The following is a 20,723-nucleotide window of genomic DNA, read 5'->3' on the forward strand; positions in this document are numbered from 1 at the left end:
TTCACCCAAGGCTCTGGACACGCACCAATCCTCTCCCTCATAACCACCTCATTACCACCTCTATCCAAACCTCCTACTGATCATGGCCTCCCATGGGACCCCTCATGAACCTACATACGCACCTCATGACTCTCACACGTGCTCCTCATGACCTTCACGTGCTCCTCATGACCTTCACGTGCTCCTCATGACCTTCACGTGCTCCTCATGACCCTTCACGTGCTCCTCATGACCCTTCACGTGCTCCTCATGACCTTCACGTGCTCCTCATGACCTTCACGTGCTCCTCATGACCTTCACGTGCTCCTCATGACCCTTCACGTGCTCCTCATGACCCTTCACGTGCTCCTCATGACCCTTCACGTGCTCCTCATGACCTTCACGTGCTCCTCATGACCCTTCACGTGCTCCTCATGACCCTTCACGTGCTCCTCATGACCCTTCACGTGCTCCTCATGACCCTTCACGTGCTCCTCATGACCTTCACGTGCTCCTCATGACCCTTCACGTGCTCATGACCCTTCATGTGCTCCTCATGACCCTTCACGTGCTCCTCATGACCTTCACGTGCTCCTCATGACCCTTCACGTGCTCCTCATGACCCTTCACGTGCTCCTCATGACCCTTCACGTGCTCCTCATGACCTTCACGTGCTCCTCATGACCCTTCACGTGCTCATGACCCTTCATGTGCTCCTCATGACCCTTCACGTGCTCCTCATGACCCTTCACGTGCTCCTCATGACCCTTCACGTGCTCCTCATGACCCTTCACGTGCTCCTCATGACCTTCACGTGCTCCTCATGACCCTTCACGTGCTCATGACCCTTCATGTGCTCCTCATGACCCTTCACGTGCTCCTCATGACCTTCACGTGCTCCTCATGACCCTTCACGTGCTCCTCATGACCTTCACGTGCTCCTCATTCATTCGCACGTTGTCCTCATGAACTCCCTCTCATGCTCCTCATGACCTCCTCATGGGGCGCTGGCCGATACATACATGCCACGAGGCCTCCTCACAACCCCCTCCCCCCCATTATTTGGGAGTGGTGAGGGTGGGGTAGGGTGGGGGGGGGGGGGGGGGGAGCTGGCCTCATCATACACACATCCGACTCACGCGCGGCCTCATTTTCGCCCTCATGAACTCCAGTTATAACTGGGTTATAATAATGGTAGAATTACATGGGTCAATGAGGTTCACACACACACACACACACACACACACACACACACACACACACACACACACATCACCAGCGTCTGAAATAGCCTCTCCGTTACATATGATGTACATATGAAAGTACATATGAAGTACGTATGTGATGAGGATCGTGCGCGCGATGTAACGAGTGAACAATGAGGCATTCAGGGCCTCGCACACAGCGTGGCGGGCAGACACGGGCGAGAGTACCGGTTCGAATCCTGGGTGGCAGCAGTCCGCCCACAGTCAGCCCAGCTGTTCATCCTCCCCTGGGGGAGGGGGTGGATATATCGCGTACCTGGCTTAGGCCAGGGTCAGAGGAAGGTACAAGGGGGCAACCTACACCTGTACTAGTACCAGGAGGGCTCTCTCTCTCTCTCTCTCTCTCTCTCTCTCTCTCTCTCTCTCTCTCTCTCTCTCTCTCTCTCCCTCCAATAATTTTCTCCCGGGCAGTCGACCTATTTTCTCTCCCCTCTCCCCCACACACCCCGCCCTGCCCTGGCAGTGGTGGGGGGACGACACACACATATCCCCACCTTGCATGGTCCCCCACACCCACCCTCCACCACAACCCACACCCCAGTCCACAGTCCCCCACTTCCTTCGTGTTAATTAGTATAATCCATGCAAGACCTAGCCAGGCCCAGGGTAAAGGTGGAAGGTGAGTTAAACCCCCAGAGTAGTGGTGGAAAGGGAGGTAAACCCCCAGAGTAGTGGTGGAAAGGGAGGTAAACACCCAGGGTAGTGGTGGAAAGGGAGGTAAACCCCCAGAGTAGTGGTGGAAAGGGAGGTAAACCCCCAGAGTAGTGGTGGAAAGGGAGGTAAACACCCAGGGTAGTGGTGGAAAGGGAGGTAAACCCCCAGAGTAGTGGTGGAAAGGGAGGTAAACACCCAGGGTAGTGGTGGAAAGGGAGGTAAACCCCCAGAGTAGTGGTGGAAAGGGAGGTAAACCCCCAGAGTAGTGGTGGAAAGGGAGGTAAACACCCAGGGTAGTGGTGGAAAGGGAGGTAAACCCCCAGAGTAGTGGTGGAAAGGGAGGTAAACCCCCAGAGTAGTGGTGGAAAGGGAGGTAAACCCCCAGGGTAGTGGTGGAAAGGGAGGTAAACCCCCAGGGTAGTGGTGGAAAAGGAGGTAAACCCCCAGAGTAGTGGTGGAAAGGGAGGTAAACACTCAGGGTAGTGGTGGAAAGGGAGGTAAACCCCCAGAGTAGTGGTGGAAAGGGAGGTAAACCCCCAGAGTAGTGGTGGAAAGGGAGGTAAACACCCAGGGTAGTGGTGGAAAGGGAGGTAAACACCCAGGGTAGTGGTGGAAAGGGAGGTAAACCCCTAGGGTAGTGGTGGAAAGGGAGGTAAACCCCCAGGGTAGTGGTGGAAAGGGAGGTAAACACCCAGGGTAGTGGTGGAAGGAGCATCAATCCCCCAGGGTAGTGGTGGAAGATGAATTAAACCCCTAGGGGAGTGGTGGAAGGTGAATTAAACCCCCAGAGTAGTGGTGGAAGGTGAATTAAACCCCCAGGGTAGTGGTGGAAGGGGTAGATCAACCCCCAGGGTAGTGGTGGAAGGGGTAGACCAACCCCAGGGGAGTGGTGGAAGGGGTAGATTAACCCCTAGGGTAGTGGTGGAAGGTGAATTAAACCCCTAGGGTAGTGGTGGAAGGGATAGACCAACCCCAGGGGAGTGGTGGAAGGGGTAGATTAACCCCTAGGGTAGTGGTGGAAAGTGAATTAAACCCCTAGGGTAGTGGTGGAAGGGATAGACCAACCCCAGGGGAGTGGTGGAAGAGGTAGATCAACAATCAATGCCAGCAGACAAGGGGAGAGAGTGTGTGAGAGCAATGGGGAGAGTGTGAGAAGCGTAGGGAGAGGGTGTGAGAGGCATGGGGAGACACGGGAGTGGGTGGGTGGGTGGGTGAGGTACGAGAGGCCATTACCCTCTTCCTTACGACCCCGCCTCTTGGGGACGGGGTCAGCCCCACTCTCGCCCCCCGGGGGTGAGTGGGGTGCCCCGCCCCGATTCTAAAACGCACTCAATTTCCACGGGCACATTTTGCTCCCCAGTGAGTTGGTCGCGTGTTCGGCACACACCCAAGCCCGCGCACACGGCACGCGCCTCCCCACACAACGTGCCTTTAACACGAGCCAGAAACACGTGCCGATCAATTTGAGATAACGAGGGAGATAGTTGATAATGGTTAGGTGACGGTAACTGGCTGATAACTGGCTTGCCTTTCCAGTCCTGTGACGTCATGACTCTACACCAGCGCTGATTGGTGGGCCTTCCAGTCCTGCTACGTCATGACTCTACACCAACGTTAATTGGTGGGCCTTTCCAATACTGTTACGTCATGACTCTACACCAATCCAGTCCTGTTACGTCATGACTCTACACCAACGCTGATTGGTGGGCCTTTCCAGTCCTGTTACGTCATGACTCTACACCAACGCTGATTGGTGGGCCTTTCCAGTCCTGCTACGTCAAGACTACACCAACGCTGATTGGTGGGCCTTTCCAGTCCTGCGACGTCATGACTCTACACCAACGCTGATTGGTGGGCCTTTCCAGTCCCGCTACGTCATGACTCTATACCAACGCTGATTGGTGGGCCTTTCCAGTCCTGTTACGTCATGACTCTACACCAACGCTGATTGGTGGGCCTTTCCAGCCCTGTTACGTCATGACTCTACATCAACGCTGATTGGTGGGCCTTTCCAGTCCTGCTACGTCATGACTCTACACCAACGCTGATTGGTGGGCCTTTCCAGTCCTGCTACGTCATGACTCTACACCAACGCTGATTGGTGGGCCTTTCCAGTCCTGTTACGTCATGACTCTACACCAACGCTGATTGGTGGGCCTTTCCAGCCCTGTTACGTCATGACTCTACATCAACGCTGATTGGTGGGCCTTCCCAGTCCTGCTACGTCATGACTCTACAGCAACGCTGATTGGTGGCGCCTTTCCAGTCCTGCCAGGCCACAGAGGCCATCTGCTACGCCCAGGTTCCAGGACCCCTAATGGTGTTCCCTGGCTACCATCACACAGCGTCTGTCCCACACTTTTAAAAGTCCATTCCAGACGATACTCCCACTTAAAAGAAAAAAAAAGGCCTTTAAAAACCCCACCATTTAAAGTTTGGGGGACGAAGACCTTTTTAAGAGGTACAGTTTGTGGCCACTTCCAAAAAAAAAAAAGGGTCAAGTCTTGGTCACTTTAAGTCCTGACTCGGCCCGAGTGCCAGGGGTCTTTGCAGAGACCTACGTGGTCTGGGTCTCCTAGGCCTCCCGCGTGTGGGAGATGTTCCAGACCCAGCCACACTCACTATGGTCTACCTAGATCAAGTCCTGAGGACCGAGGCATGCCACCCGTAACCCTGTCCCACACACACACACACATACCCACACCCACCACCACACACACACACACCCACAACACACACACATACCCACACCCACACACCCACACATACCCACACACACACACACACACCCACACATACCCACACACACACACACACACACCCACACATACCCACACACACACACACACACACCCACACATACCCACACACACACACACACACACACACACACTAGGTGGCTGCTACACAGACGGTGTGGCTCACATGGCTGGAGAGCGGGGGGTCGGAGATTTATCTATGCCCCCACTGTGGCACAGAGGGCTCTTACAACCCCCCCCTTCCATAGGGGGGTTTATCTATGCCCCCACTGTGGCACAGAGGGCTCTTACAACCCCCCCCCTCCATAGGGGGGGTTTATCTATGCCCTCACTGTGGCACAGAGGGCTCTTACAACCCCCCTTCCTTCCTCCCTCTGCATAACACGTCGTAATGTAAGACAACAAATTGTGTATCGCACTGTACTCACAACAGGTCCCCTGTGGTGCAGAAGAGACAACTCACCTGGAAAATAGAGAGAAAATATAGTTAAGTTGGGAAACACGACTCTATGATATAGCCTGGGTATATGGTGAGGGTATAACGTGATTATAGGGTGAGGGTATACCATGAGTATATGGTGAGGGTATACCGTGATTATAGGGTGAGGGTATACCATGAGTATATGGTGAGGGTATACCGTGATTATAGGGTGAGGGTATACCATGAGTATATGGTGAGGGTATACCGTGATTATATGGTGAGGGTGTATCATGAGTATATGGTGAGGGTATACCGTGATTATAGGGTGGGGGTATACCATGACTATATGGTGAGGGTATACCGTGATTATAGGGTGAGGGGTATACCAATGACTATATGGTGAGGGTAGTCGACGCTAGGAAGGGCGATGAGAATGAGTGAAGGTGAGGGAAAGAAGGAGGAGGAGGAGGAGGAAAGGAGGGTGGGAAAGCCTCGTCGACCGTGCCAAGTTAGAAACATACCCGAAGATAACATGAGAGAGAGAGAGAGAGAGAGAGAGAGAGAGAGAGAGAGAGAGAGAGAGAGAGAGAGAGAGAGAGAGAGAGAGAGAGAGAAAACTCCACCTGGATCTGGTGTGTCTGCGGCTATGGTTCATGTCTGTAACAGCACAGCCCGACCCCTGTCTTCATGACGGACCATCCTGAGTTATGGTCTGTTCAACGCCAACACACCTTGGTTCACCCTTCCAATTTGCCTTGGTTCATCTCGAACATATCCTCAGCGACGTGAAGCCAGCGTCTCGAAATCGATCAATCCACCCACAACTGCCCTTCATTAATACGGTATACATCGGTCAGGCGCACCATGAGAGGCTGTGCATGACTTGAAAAAATATATATATACGTGCAAGTACACACGATCTACGTCTTAAATATACGTGGGTGTGGTCCGTGTCCTCAGCACTCCTACACCTCGACCATCTTGGGCAACGAGGGTACGTGCGTACCTTGGACCACGTCGCTACGTGGCTGTGTGACCTGACCCTCCTTGACCCCATCCTAGGTCACCGTGGCGTCGTGGCTCACGGCACGAGCAGCTTCAGGGAGCTGCTCGTGCCTGACCACCACACTCACTACGGGAATCCTTAACACCCACCACCAACTACTTACCATTGACCACCAACCACTATCAGTGACCCCTTAACGCTCATCACCATCATTGACCCCCTACCACCACCAACCACCATCATTCACCCTCCCTACCATCACCAACCACTATCATTCACCCTCCCTACCACCACCAACCACCATCATTCACCCACCGTCTACCATCAACCACCATCCACCACCACATCCCTCTTAGACAAGGCCACCAAGGACTTGCCACAGTCTTGCCAGACCTTCACCTGCTCCTCCTCCTCCTCCTCCCACTCTCCTGCTGGTGGCCTCCCCGTCTCCGTGTTGAGGCCCGGCCTCCTCCCCCAGGTGATCCCCTGGCTGTCATACATCACCACACGCAGGGGAAGGAGGGAAGGGCGGCGGGGCAGGGGCAAGAGGGGCAGGACATGACACCAAACTGGGGGGTCTGGTATGGTCGGGGGCAAAGACGACCACCTCCCCTAATGCCCTTGGGTCACACCATACCTTCTAGTGAGGGTCCTACCTCCAGGGGCCACGCCCTTGTCGCGTAGAGCACCGAGGCCGACGGCCCCAGCCACACAGACCTTAAGGTCCGCCGCGGGGACCTTAAGGTCCGTGTCTGTGTGGTTCGACCTGCGCATTCATTATTTAGGGTGAAGCCCATGACCTTTCTCCTGTTGGGGAGGATATTGCCCACCAGACGCACCCTGTGGTGGGTAGGTCCTCCATCTATTCCCCCATCCCCAGAGGTATGTCGGTTCCCATCACTCCCCTCCCATCACCCGAGGTATGGACCTAAAAACACTCCCATGAGCTCTTATTCCCCCAGCACTCCTACGCTGGCCCTAACAGACCCCCCGACCTTCCTTCCGTCCCCCTTGTTCACCACAGCCCACCCCTCTGGCAGGGCCCTAACAGACCACAATCTTCCCCTCCCATTCCCCCAAACAGACCACACACCTCCCATTCCCCCATCCCCACCCTGACATACAGAACCTGCGAGTTATACCATCAAGATGGACACATCACTCGCCCCTGCACACGAGACCAACATAAAATCTTAATCGTGGGAGCAACTCACACTTTCCTCCCCCTCTTCCCCCCACCCCAGCTCAACCCCACCCACCCACACACAGCTCCCCTCCCTCCCTTCCTGCCTCCCCATGACTTCCCCTCCCCTAACACCCAGCGGTAACGACACCGCATCACTCAAATTCAATATTGACATCACCCGTAAAAACCGCCATCTGATATTTTCAACGCCAGTAACAGGCATCATTAGAAACACGTCTGTATGTATATATATATATATATATATATATATATATATATATATATATATATATATATATATATATTATATATATATACCATGGTAAGATCCGTAGAGTGTACATCCTGTAAGTGGATCGTCCAAATTATACGACGAACTGAAAGAGTTCCCCGGGAGGAGGAAGAGGAGGAGGAAGAGGAAGAGGAGGAGGAAGAACTGTCATGGAGCAGTGCCTGGACTGGCTGGCTGAGGTGTGTGGCAGGCGAGGCACGGGAGGCTGGCGAGAGAGAGAGAGAGAGAGAGAGAGAGAGAGAGAGAGCTGCTCCCGTCGCCATGACAACCTCTCCTACTCAAGCCTCGCATCATGCTCCCAACCGTAACGTTATATATATATATATATATATATATATATATAATATATATATATATATATATATATATATATATATATATATATATATTCATTCGCCATTTCCCTCATTAGGGAGGTAGCGTTAAGAACAGAGCAGTGAGCCTTTGAGGGAATATCCTCACTTGTCCCCCTTCTCTGTTTCTTCTTTTGGAAAACTAAAAACGAGAGGGGAGGATTTCCATCCCCCCGCTCCCTTCCCTTTTAGTCGCCTTCTACGACACGCAGGGAATACGTGGGAAGTATTCTTCCTCCCCTATATATATATATATATATATATATATATATATATATATATATATATATATATATTATATATATATATATATATATATAAATGTTAAATCTTCAGTATCATTTGTTACCAGACAACATTTACGTCATGGTTCTCCAATCTTTGGAGCTCCTAAGGTGTGTGGTATTTTGAAGTGCGTGATGCTTGTGGTGTGTGGTACGGGGAAAGGGGCCAGTGTGAGGCAAGAAATGTGGGACACCACACACACACACACACACACACACACACAGGAACACCCGTCTACACATGCAGTTTACACGGTGTAACGTCTCGAGGTTTACCCCTTGAGCACGATGGTACGATGGGCATCATAATGGTCGGGCCTTTGACCACAATGTTGTGTCCAAGGGCCACACCGTCGTGCCAAAGGGCCGCACCGTCGTGTCCAAGGGCCGCACCGTCGTGTCCAAGGGCAGCACCGTTGTGCCCAAGGGTAGCATCGTCGTGCCCAAGGGCTGCTCCGTCGTGGCCGTGGGTCATACCGTCGTGCCCAAGGGTCGCAACGTCGTGCCAAAGGGCCACACCGTCGTGCCGAAGGGCCGCACCGTCGTGCCCAAGGGCTGCACCGTCGTACCCAAGGCTCGCAACGTCGTGGCCGTGGGTCGTACCGTCATGCTCCAGGGGCCATTCATATATTCCAGGGAGATCAAATAAAAAAAAGATGCTCAGTTAAACGAACTCATTAAACGACGATAATCATTGGATAATCCGTGTAGACGTGAGGTACATCAGCCACGGCTGGCGAGGAGGTCCACACCTTCAACCCTGGCTGTGCCAAGTGACCATGTAAGCCAGCAGGTGGAAGCCCAGAGACAGTAAAGCTCATCAGGGTGCGACGGGGTTCGACAAAGCTGCGACGGGGTTCGACAGCTCCGACGGGGTTCGACACAGCTGCGACAGGATTCGACAAAGCTGCGACAGAGGTTCGACACAGCTGCGACGGGGGTCAATCTGGGTGCGACAGTGAAGCCCTTACGACCTTGCCGCTGCCCCTGCTGCTACGAGACACCTCGAGACCACAGAACAACATGACGGACGACGCGAGTTCCTCCGGGGCGGTGGCTGTGGCGGCCGGGTCGGCCTCGGCTTCGGCCCCGTCCTCCTCCTCCTCGGCCGGGTCAGAGCCGTCCGTCAACCAGAAGCTGTTCCTGGTGGTTAGCGTCGCCCTGGCCACCGTCTGCTTCTTCACCAATATCGTCCAGGTAAGGCCAACCACCGCATACAACATAATGTATATATTACCTGCCCTCTACACTAATGTATATGACCTGCCCTCTACACTAATGTATATGACCTGCCCCTCCCCCATTTACCTGCCCTTACATAATGTATATACCTGCCCTCTACCATTATATGACCTGCCCATTTACCTGCCCTCTACACTAATGTATATGACCTGCCCCCATTTACCTGCCCTCTACACTAATGTATATGACCTGCCCCCATTTACCTGCCCTCTACACTAATGTATATGACCTGCCCCCATTTACCTGCCCTCTACACTAATGTATATGACCTGCCCCCATTTACCTGCCCTCTACACTAATGTATATGAACTGCCCCCATTTACCTGCCCTCTACACTAATGTATATGACCTGCCCCAATCTACCTGCCCTCTACACTAATGTATATGACCTGCCCCATTACCTGCCCTCTACACTAATGTATATGACCTGCCCCCAATTTACCTGCCCTCTACACTAATGTATATGACCTGCCCCCATTTACCTGCCCTCTACACTAATGTATATGACCTGCCCCCATTTACCTGCCCTCTACACTAATGTATATGACCTGCCCTCTACATTAATGTATATAACCTGCCCTCTACACTAATGTATATAACCTGCCCCCCATTTACCTGCCCTCTACACTAATGTATATGACCTGCCCCCAATTTACCTGCCCTCTACACTAATGTATATGACCTGCCCCCATTTACCTGCCCTCTACACTAATGTATATGACCTGCCACCAATTTACCTGCCCTCTACACTAATGTATATGACCTGCCCCCATTTACCTGCCCTCTACACTAATGTATATGACCTGCCCCCTATTTACCTGCCCTCTACACAAATGTATATGACCTGCCCCCCATTTACCTGCCCTCTACACTAATGTATATGACCTGCCCCCCATTTACCTGCCCTCTACACTGATGTATATGACCTGCCCCCATTTACCTGCTCTCTACACTAATGTTTATGACCAGCCCCATTTACCTGCTCTCTACACTAATGTATATGACCAGCCCCATTTACCTGCTCTCTAAACTAACAGAATAATTCAGTTATATAACAACCCTCGATACGAGAGGCGATTTTTAGCCAAGTCGACGTCGGAAAAGTACACAAGTACACACGGCACAAAAAAGATCTTTACACCAGTGAACGACAAGTCTCAGAATGATCACCCATTCACTTCAAGAGGGCTGGCACGCTCTCAGAATGTTTCATCCTTGTGTCATATTGTATAACTCTGAAAGTGCACAGATCGTTTTTGTGCTGTGTGTACATCGTGTTACAACCAAGCAGGGTTAGCTGCACACGCTGCCAACACCCTCCCGCAAGCACCGACAACACCCATGGTGTTGCAACACACCAATAACTCTTACTGTGAAACACACACACACACACACACACACACACACACACACACATTGCTAATACCACTTCTACAGTTCAGTGTCGAGGTAAAAAAATGACATGGGGTTAAACCCGTGGCAAATGGCCTTTGAAATGGCAAACCTGTCCAATGCAAATACAAAAAAAAAAAAAAAAAGGCTTTTCTACCTAAATCATTTACACCAAGTCTAGGATGCTGGAGCCTTGCACACACACACGGCCCAAGTGTGGTGCCTTTTTAAGAAAAGGTTATTTCACCACCAACCACACAGTACACATACTTGAACGAGGGGCCAGCAGTAATCTGCAAGCTGCTAATAATAATAATAATAATAATAATAATAATAATAATAATATTAATAATAATAATAAGGGAAGGCAAAGAGGGAATAGCTCTATAAAATAGTGTGTAGAGGTGACTGTGTTGGGCGTCTACTGTTGACCCAATCAGTTCCACGTAAAAAAAAAAAATAAAAAAAAAAGGCGCGAGGCGTCCAGCCATTCCCAGGGCCATTTAATACCTCGATCCTACCCCCTCACCCTTCACCCAGGACCTAAGGGTCACAATCCTGTCCTCGGCTTGCCAGTCTGAGCCTCGTCACAGGCCAGAGCCACAGACGCATTGCTAAATTCGCGTCCTTTAACAGACCCAGAATTCGTGTGCTTCACATATTTCTGCTTACCCATTCCCCCCCCCCCCTCTTTTCTCTCTCTCTCTCTCTCTCTCTCTCTCTCTATATATATATATATATATATATATATATATATATATATATATATATATATATATTACTATGAGTCCACGGGGGAAAATGAAACACGATAAGTTCCCCGTGGACTCATAGGAATATCTTGATCACGCGTAAAATTGTGATCCTTTCCTATCTATCTATCTATCTATCTATCTATATATATATATATATATATATATATATATATATATATATATATATATATATATATATATAACCAACGGTTCGAGCTGTTTCCGCAGACGCCCTGGGGTACAGTGGGTCTTGTGTGTCTCCCCAGGTGGCGGTGTTCGCCAGGCCCTCGGCCATACGATCCGTGAAGAGCATCCTGCTGCTGTCCCAGGCGCTGAGCGGCCTCGTCGCCGCCTTCGTCGTGGCCTTCCCCATACACGTCATCTCGGCCAGAGGAGGTAAGGCTCCAAGTGTGTTTGCTTGTTTGTTTGTTTGTTTTGTTTTGTTTTCCCCCCTCCTTGTGAGGTGGGGAATGAGCCTTTGTTCTTCGCCCTCCCCCCATACCCATCAACAGAGGGGAGAAGGTCAAAGTTCACTCCCCATCACCACCGTCAGGGGGGAGCTGAGACCAAAGTTCACTCCCCACCTCCACCACCAGGGGAGTGAAGGCCAAAGTTGACTCCCCACCTCACCCCACCAGGGGACGGACGACCCGTGTGTTCACTCCCCACCAGGGATTGCCACACTGGTGTTCACTCCCCACCAGGGATTGCCACACTGGTGTTCACTCCCCAACAGGGATTGCCACACTGGTGTTCACTCCCCACCACTATACATGGGGAGATCAGTGGTGCCACTTAGGTTAGATCTTACCCACTACCAAGACTTATAATATATCATCCACTGTAAATTAATGAATGCTTCATTTCTCACCACAAACTATAATACAAAATCTAAATATTTGCCTCAAATCTAAATATCCTAAAGCCTATATATATATATATCCCCCTCACCCTAGATCACCCTATATCTAGATGAGCCTATCTCCCACACTCTCCCCACCATCACCCTAGCCCACATCTTCTCCCCTGGTCACACCCAAGTCTTAAGAGCAAACACACCCATGCGTCTCGTGTGTCACCCTTACAACACCCTGGATGCCCTCCCACCCAACTCACCCTGGCCCCGTCCATGGCGCACCACCACCCAGCACACCGGTTCGTCCTAATGCTGTAGGTGTCTTCATAACCACGACTTCACCCTTTACCTCTCTCGTGCACACTGTTCACCCTGAAGTAGTAGTACAACCTCCCCCACCCTCACCCTGATGACTCCCCCCTCTCCGCACCCTAGATCACGCCCTTCAATATCACCCTTGTCTGTCTCTCTCGCGTCGCGCGCGCTGCTCTCTGCCTTCTCCTTCCTCCTCCTCCTCTCTCCTCTTCCTCTCTACCATCCCCTCCTCATCCGCCCCACACCAGCACCTCCCTACCCGTCCCTCACCTGCCCCGCCCAGCCCCTCACCTGCCCCGCCCAGCCCCTCACTGCCCCGCTCAGCCCCTCACTAACCCTTCCCGCATCTCACTAACACTACTCGTTCCTCACCAGCCCCACCCGCTCCTCACTAACCCTTCCTGCCCCTCACCAGCCCTTCCCGCCCCTCACCAGCCCTTCCCGTCCCATCACCTGCCCGGCTCGTCCCTCCCGGCTGACCATGAGGCGCCTCTCAACACAGGGTCAGTGGTCGGGGAAGAGGGCTACGCTACTTGCTACCTGGGTCACTCGGCCGTCATCCTCCTGACGGCGCTCACCTCGCTCGGCACCTCCACCCTCCTCCTCTTCCACCAGTACATGAAGGTCAACGACCCACGCAGGTAAGACACTCCCCTCCCCCACCTTCCCCATTACCCTTTCCCCTTTTCCTCCCCTCCCTTAGCACCCCACACCCCCACCCCCTCCTCCTCCTCCCTCACCACTGGTACATGTATGTCACGAGCCATGACGGATTTTCCCATCATTCCCCACAAAAACCCATAACCCCCCAAAAAAAGATGACCAATACGTCGAAGATCCAGCCAATTCAGACTGTTAAATTCGTTCTATCTATCACTGAGAAGAAAATGAGGCTAGGGAACGTAGGAATCCGGCAAATTATTATATTTCGTGCCCCTGTAACTTCCTGGCCAGCTGGGGGTTCGACTCCCAAAGGGATGATGCCAATTATGGAATCTTTCTCATGTATTTACAATGCTCATGTCTGGAATATAAGTTGACAGAATGTGACCTGAGGAATCCCTTGTTACCCACAAGAAATCGAGGTCAGGAAATCCAGTATCACTTGCGAGGAGAAAACAAAGTAATGAATCCAATATCACACCACGGAAAATGACGCGTGAAATACATTATTACATAAGAGAAAACGAGATACAGAATCCAATATCATCCGAAAGAAAATGACATAAGAAATCGAGCATTATATGTCAGAAGATGACGCCAGGGCATTAAAAAAATCTTCCAACCATGTACGATATGTACGCCAACCATGTACGATAAGCCAACCACGTACGATAAGCCAACCACGTACGATAACCAAACCACGAACGATAACCAAACCACGTACGATAAGCCAACCACGTACGATAACCAAACCACGAACGATAACCAAACCACGTACGATAACCAAACCATGTACGATAATCTGCATCCCTATTGTCTGTGCAGCAGCAGCAGATGCTGAGTACAGCTGACAACGCGAACACTCGAACGTTTTCTGTCTCACATGTTCTTTACTTGTTGATGTGTGTCAAGACGTTGGGGCCAAACACATTCACATTTGGCATCTCCAAGGACCCCCGGCACTCTGACCTTTACACTTCTGGACCTGCTGGGTTCCAGCCTCAGGCACACTAGCAGAGGCAAGGAGGAAATACTGGCATGGGGGGAGCTATTATAACCGTCCAAACACCACCCAGCTTGCCATGACTCATTCTCTCCCAAGCCCCTGTCTGCCTCACTCCCTTTAACAAGTCCCTGGTTGGCTGCCCACCACCCACCATCCCTGGTCAACTCCCTCCCTCTCATCAAAACAGGCCACTCTACCCCGCTGCTTCCCTACAGTACTTGGCCATACCCTTCCTACCACCGTCCTTGGCCATCCCTTTCACACCCTAGGTATCACTGGCCACCCCTTTCCTCCCACTAAAGTTGGCCATCTACAGAACAACCATCCCTGGTCACCCATGGAACTGCTGGCCACTCCCCTCCCTCCCATTATACCACGGTACCCCCTTCAATTTCATGAAGTACTTAGATATCAAGAAAATTTACTTCCAAGTCAACTGGTCCCAGACAATATATTCACAAAAAGTCTGAAGAGACAGCAAAAAGTATTTCGCCATCACCAAAAATTTTTTCATCAGAATGCTACAAGATGGGGAAGTGCCAAAAGACTTGATATGCTTGCTAATGTAACACTAACTTCCAAAAATGAATAAGATCATGGACCTCAAACTACCGTCCTATCAGCCGTACTTCTGGTCATACAAAATAAAAGGACAAACTAAAATTTTTCGAAGATAAAATGGACAAATGTAGGTCGTAGTTGGTAGGCAGCCAACGACCAGGGAGGTATGTTACCAATACTATTTGCCTGTGGATTAGGAGGGTTAGCGAAAGTTGCGTATAGCCAGCACTTCAGTAGCTGTCAAGTTGCACTCCTCTGACCCAGGCAGCTGTCTCTTCTTTCTGCCTCAACCACATGTGGACTCCTGGCATTCTGTCCACAAAGATACAATCTCTCCTTTTCACACATAACACTTGACAACACTTAACTCACACAGCTCATTCCTCCTGACTCTTAAGATTTTCCTGTGGTGAACGACAGCCCAGCCTTTTAGCAATATGGTAGGAGCAATAAATAGAAATAGCAGGCAGGAACATTTTGGCAGAAGCATTAGGCAGAAGTAGTAGGTCAGAACATTAGGTAGGAACATTAGCTAGAAGTAGTCTGCAGGAACATTAGGTGGAAGCCTCAGCAAACACTGCACTAGACTTGCCTTATGTCAGTGGCCTGTTAAGGGTGAGGCACTAGAAGCAAAGAAGCAGCAATGGAGTTCACTAGTTAAGAAGGCTCTACTGCCATGGCCAACTCCCTGAGGGAATTCTAGAAAGGGACTGGCATAAGAGATATAGATAGATAGACAGAACCTGGACAAAAATAAAGTTGAAGATAAACCAATCACCGATCATCAATAAGTTTGAAAGAAAAAATTTTGTTTCATGAATCTTACAGAATCCATCGGTAGTATGTGTAAACAACTGGGATTTTAAAATACCTTTCAATGTTCAAGACTTCAAAAAAAAGAAAAAACCTTCAACAAAGTACCACACAAAGGAGTGCTAGGTAAAATAAAAGCTGGTGGCACAGGAAACCAGAAGTGTGAGAGTTGACAGCAAAATGGCCTCACACTTAGAAAGCATCACATAGTATTTATTACTTTATTCCTGCCTTAGGAGTCCCTTCCATAATTATAAGGCTCCTGCAGCTCAGGAAACTGGCCATGTCCAGTGACTAGGAACACTGGTCTGTATGTGCAACTATGCATGGAAAGCACAAGGCATGACAAGGGGATTCCACAAGGTTCAATCACTGGAAAACATACATTTCATTATCTATATTAATGATCTTACCATCAGAATTTCAAAGTCTGCTGATGACATGAAAATAATAACATAGCCAAATCCAATGGAAGACTGCCAGAAGATTGATAGTAACTCAAACACAATGATGGAGTGGTAAGAGACATGGCAAAAGATCCTCAATGAAGACTATAGCCAGGTAATGCATCTTTGAAACCAAATAATCAAAATCATATAAATATAAAAATACATATGCCTTGGTTCAGCCCAGTGACTGGATGTCATCCGATGAATAACACATTGCTCCAATTCACTCTATCCCTTGCAGAGCTGGGGAATACCATGGAAAATTCTTTGGGGCTCAGTTTTGGGCAAAGTACTGTGGTTTTGGTGCAGTATACACGACTGCTAATGTGTGTGGATTTGAGCTAACGAGGCTATTACCTCATCTGATCTAGCCACTACCTAACTGATGTGGGAAACGACAAACATACGAAGAAATATAAATACATAAATACAAATATAAAATGTTCTGTAAGCCATCATTAGAGAAATAAGAGGAAAAAACAATGATCATCAATAATGACAAAATATGAAAAAAACTAAACTAAACCACAGCAATATTAATTCATGACCACTCATACAGGTACCATTGCATTCTTTCCTTGATAATGACCATCCATCCCACACCATAACCTTTGTCTGGTAGGCTCACTTTTTCAATTAATTCTCTTCTCCCTGCCTAATCAAATTATAATATATTTTGACAACTTAAATAATTCTTGAGAGATTTTCTAACAACTTAAAGACATAAACCCTCAATATCTTTTCATATATAAACATTGTGAATAATTCTACATAAATACAACAAATCACTGCAATAATTAATTACTGAAGAAGAGGAGCTTAAAGATTCACAATAACATATCCATAGTGTATCAAACATCTTGCTTTTGCTATATGTGGGTAGAACTAACTAGAAGTATTGTTCCAAGGTGCTGGTATAACCGAAGTAAGCAGGTGCTCTATCACCAGAAACAGGACGTTATATGACAAAACAAACTTAAACAGAAATGCTGATAAATGAGAAAGGTTTTGAAAGAAGAATCAAGAAGAAAGGTACAGAGAATGGTGGAAAGTGAGAAGCTCAGCTGCTGACTATTGATCCATGATCACCTCCTGCTAGCCTACCGAGCCACCTTATCTGCACACACACAAACACATCACACTATTCCACCCAAAATAAAATGAACAGGCATAATACCCTCCATTCTTCTATTCTTACTGCCTTCCATTCATTATCCTTTCCTGTTGCTTTACTTCATTTTCTACCTTGAGAGTATTTACAGGAGCATCCTTCATTTTTTTCATGCACTTGCCTTTCTGATAGTTCTGGTGGTGAAATACAACTGAAATCAAATAGCAACAGACCACTGTTTGTGATAGGGGAAAGGAACAGGAAGTCACTGACTAATGTGGTAAGAGTAGAAAGATTTGTTTCTTTTGTGCTTTCTCAGACAGCACGCACTTCTTTATGTCATTGCTCCAACACTTTAGCTTTTCTTAATTACTCCCAAATCAACAAGGTTTGGATTCATGCAGATTTGGCTTTTATAAGGAAATGAATGATGTGTCAGTTGGTTGGAGTGATGAAACCCACTCTCATGTAAACTATTAAAATTTAGCAGCTGACATGAAAACAGTTCAGAAGGATCTTTGGAGATGATGTTATGTTTTCAGTAGAAAAGCATTAGTGATGAAAGAAGAAATCATTAGTTTTTCACATCTTTCATTCATGTCATCCTAGCATGGAGCCTTATGATTATCCACTTAATTTATTAAGGTCTGTTTATATCTCACTTAGCAATCATATCACCATTTCCTTTTGCCCAATACTGTAGTAAAGGGAAATAAGATATTGAGTTCTACCCGAGAAAACTGGGCTTAGCTGCCAGAGAACATATGATCTACCGCAAGTAGATAATAATAGAGGCAATAATAGACAGACAGATGGCTTTGCAATTTAAATTTTTCAATCAGTCCCTTCTCAATTGTAGTGTAGTCACCACATACTTTCAGTATACATCAGCTATTTTCAAAAGTGACCTGTACCTGACCAAACAATTCATGTATCCCTTAATCTCTTGAACACAAATTCATCTCTCCACTTCTATTAATAATTCCCACTTAAACTTCATTTCCTCTTTCCTAAGATGAGTATCTCTTTTCACTCTTCTACCTCAACTTGGTTTCTTTTGAACTTCCATGTATTTAAGCATTAATTTCCATTTGCTTTCACTTCTCTTTGCTACTTCATTTCTTCCACTGTTGAGAGAATCAAGTTCTATTTTACTTGTCACATACAACACTCCACTATTTTTTTTGCATTTTTTGTACTTCACAAAACCATTTCTGGATTCACTTTTTCTCTTCTTCCAACTCAACATTTTTCAATCCCCATAGTTCTCATAAACTATTTGTTTTTCTCTCTATTTCTACACCACAACTCCAAGCAGACGTACCACTACATATTTTGTGTGTGCCACAAGTAATAAAGCCTTATGATAGCCCAGAAATATTGAAGTACCATGATATTTTCTAACGTAATCCTTAATCATCCAATACATCATTAGTTAAGACAACTTATACTTAGTGTTTTATTGGAAAGATTCCTGATGCAATATAAATCTCTTTCAGGTTCATGACTGCTGGAAGTAACATAGTTGGGTGGGGCGTGGGAGTGGGTGCTGTATGGCTCGTGGCTTTAATCGTTTCAGTGCTACCCTATGCTGGCTGGAACTCCTGGGAAGACCATGATGCTCGCTGCCATTTGTCAACTCTCTGGCCACTCTCCTTCACAGCTTTCCTCACTTTCTTAGTGGGTGGCCATGTAGCTGCTGCACTTCTCATGTGGGCCTCTACTCGTGCCACCCAACTTAAAGCAATGGCCAGTTGTAGGGGAACAACAACACCAGCTTCTGGCAATGATGCTGAGGAGGCTCCAATTGCAAATCACACGTCAGTGTATACAGAAGTTGTTGCTGTTGTATATTAGTGCTGGTGCTGAGTTAGGATATAACTCTTCTGTGGAGCATATGCTTATCAATGTGTTAATCCCCTGTCAAAATTCCATAAGACTGCTTTATATGCATGTTCTCACAAATCATATTATCATTTGGTAATTACAGTCAAGGAATGCATAACAGCAGCAATGGCTGTGTGCGCGTGGGTGGCTGGTGTGTAAGCGTGGGCTCCCTAGTACCTATGTTAGCCCATGTGCTGGTGGCATCCTCATGTGCAGTTTCCTACCAATGTCGAGCCAGCCCTAGCCATTATCACGAAGAGGCTGCTGCACTTCCTTGGGCTTCACTCCTACTTGCTGCAGCAGCTGTCACTAATCCTCTGCTCTATGTCTTCACAGATGATCAGGTAAACTTTGGGCATGATTGATACAAGTATCAAATGTAACAAAAGAGTAAATACTCATGTAGGAATTTTCAGTCCACTGTTTTAAGAAAGCTTGAAAAACAAAAACCCTTGTTCACAATACTTTATCAATTTTCTTCATACAACTCTTTAAAAAGATTCCTAAGGTATACCAATTACATGTTGACATGCATGACAGAAATCATATCTCCTTCAGTGGTAAGTCTGTGAAATGCGTGAAAGCCATCTTCACTCAAATCCACTGAGCAATGCAAGATACACTGATCTTGAGATCTGTCAACTTTTTCACCAAGAAGTTTTGGAATTTTTGATAAACATGACAATGTTAGACAAATCTAGAGATTTCTCAAAATTTCCAAGAATAAAATCTAAATATAGCTGTCTTTCTGGCAGGTATCCTCTTCAACTCTGCTAATGCTGTCCCGAGTTTGTTGTTGGTGGTGTGAGCGTCGTAAACAACGATTAGTGCCACGCCATCAAGAACCACATGATGCTGAGATCAATGTCTATGTTACCAAGGATACTGACCACCTGGTGTCTGACAATACTTAAGGCTTATCAGAAATCACATGAACACAAGACATAAAAAACATATGAAGAATTATAGACATATATGTGCATATAAAGATAAATATATGATTATTTAAATATATATATATATATATATATATATATATATATATATATATATATATATATATATATATATATATATATTGGTATAACTGGACTGTGCCTGCTTGTGTGTACACCATGAGTGATAAGTTGCATTCAGTAAGGCTGTATCACTGATATTGGACCAAAAGCAGTAAGGTTTCTAAGGAACTTTTTACTTCAGGGGAGTCCATCATTTTTCTGCTTCTAATGCAAAAGCTGCCCTGGTGATGCAAGAGCCCTATAAATGGGTCCTGAGGTAACATTATAATAAAAAACATAGTTATTGCCATCATCATTATTATAATTATTATCATCATACTTGATCGCCACTTCCCGCATCAGCAAGGTAGTGCTAGGAAACATGAAGAATGGCCCATCCACTCATACACACATATATATACATAAATGCCCATACATGCACATATACAGACATATACATATCAACATACACACAT

General features: G+C 47.8%; 2 protein-coding genes across 11 annotated transcripts in view; one reads left to right on the forward strand and one right to left on the reverse strand.

Annotated features, from left to right (window-relative positions):
* The window catches only part of LOC139763353 (uncharacterized), a 41,930-nt gene extending 21,629 nt beyond the window's left edge, over positions 1 to 20,301 (forward strand). The window contains exons 2-7 of one of the 3 annotated variants that reach the window (XM_071689374.1): positions 8,836 to 9,396; positions 11,855 to 11,984; positions 13,262 to 13,400; positions 18,862 to 19,182; positions 19,353 to 19,593; positions 20,005 to 20,300. In XM_071689374.1, coding sequence (XP_071545475.1) covers positions 9,223 to 9,396; positions 11,855 to 11,984; positions 13,262 to 13,400; positions 18,862 to 19,182; positions 19,353 to 19,593; positions 20,005 to 20,163 — 1,164 coding nt within the window. In that variant the 5' untranslated portion in view covers positions 8,836 to 9,222 and the 3' untranslated portion in view covers positions 20,164 to 20,300. Of the gene's footprint in view, positions 1 to 8,835; positions 9,397 to 11,854; positions 11,985 to 13,261; positions 13,401 to 18,861; positions 19,183 to 19,352; positions 19,594 to 20,004 lie in introns of those variants that run through there. The other 2 variants (XM_071689375.1, XM_071689376.1) reach the window with 2 other exon arrangements.
* LOC139763124 (uncharacterized) overlaps positions 1 to 20,723 on the reverse strand; it is a 273,587-nt gene that overhangs the window by 183,693 nt on the left and 69,171 nt on the right. The gene's annotated exons all lie outside the window — the stretch shown is intronic.

Source organism: Panulirus ornatus, chromosome 46 (genome assembly GCF_036320965.1).
Source record: "Panulirus ornatus isolate Po-2019 chromosome 46, ASM3632096v1, whole genome shotgun sequence".
NCBI classification, from domain to species: domain Eukaryota; kingdom Metazoa; phylum Arthropoda; class Malacostraca; order Decapoda; family Palinuridae; genus Panulirus; species Panulirus ornatus.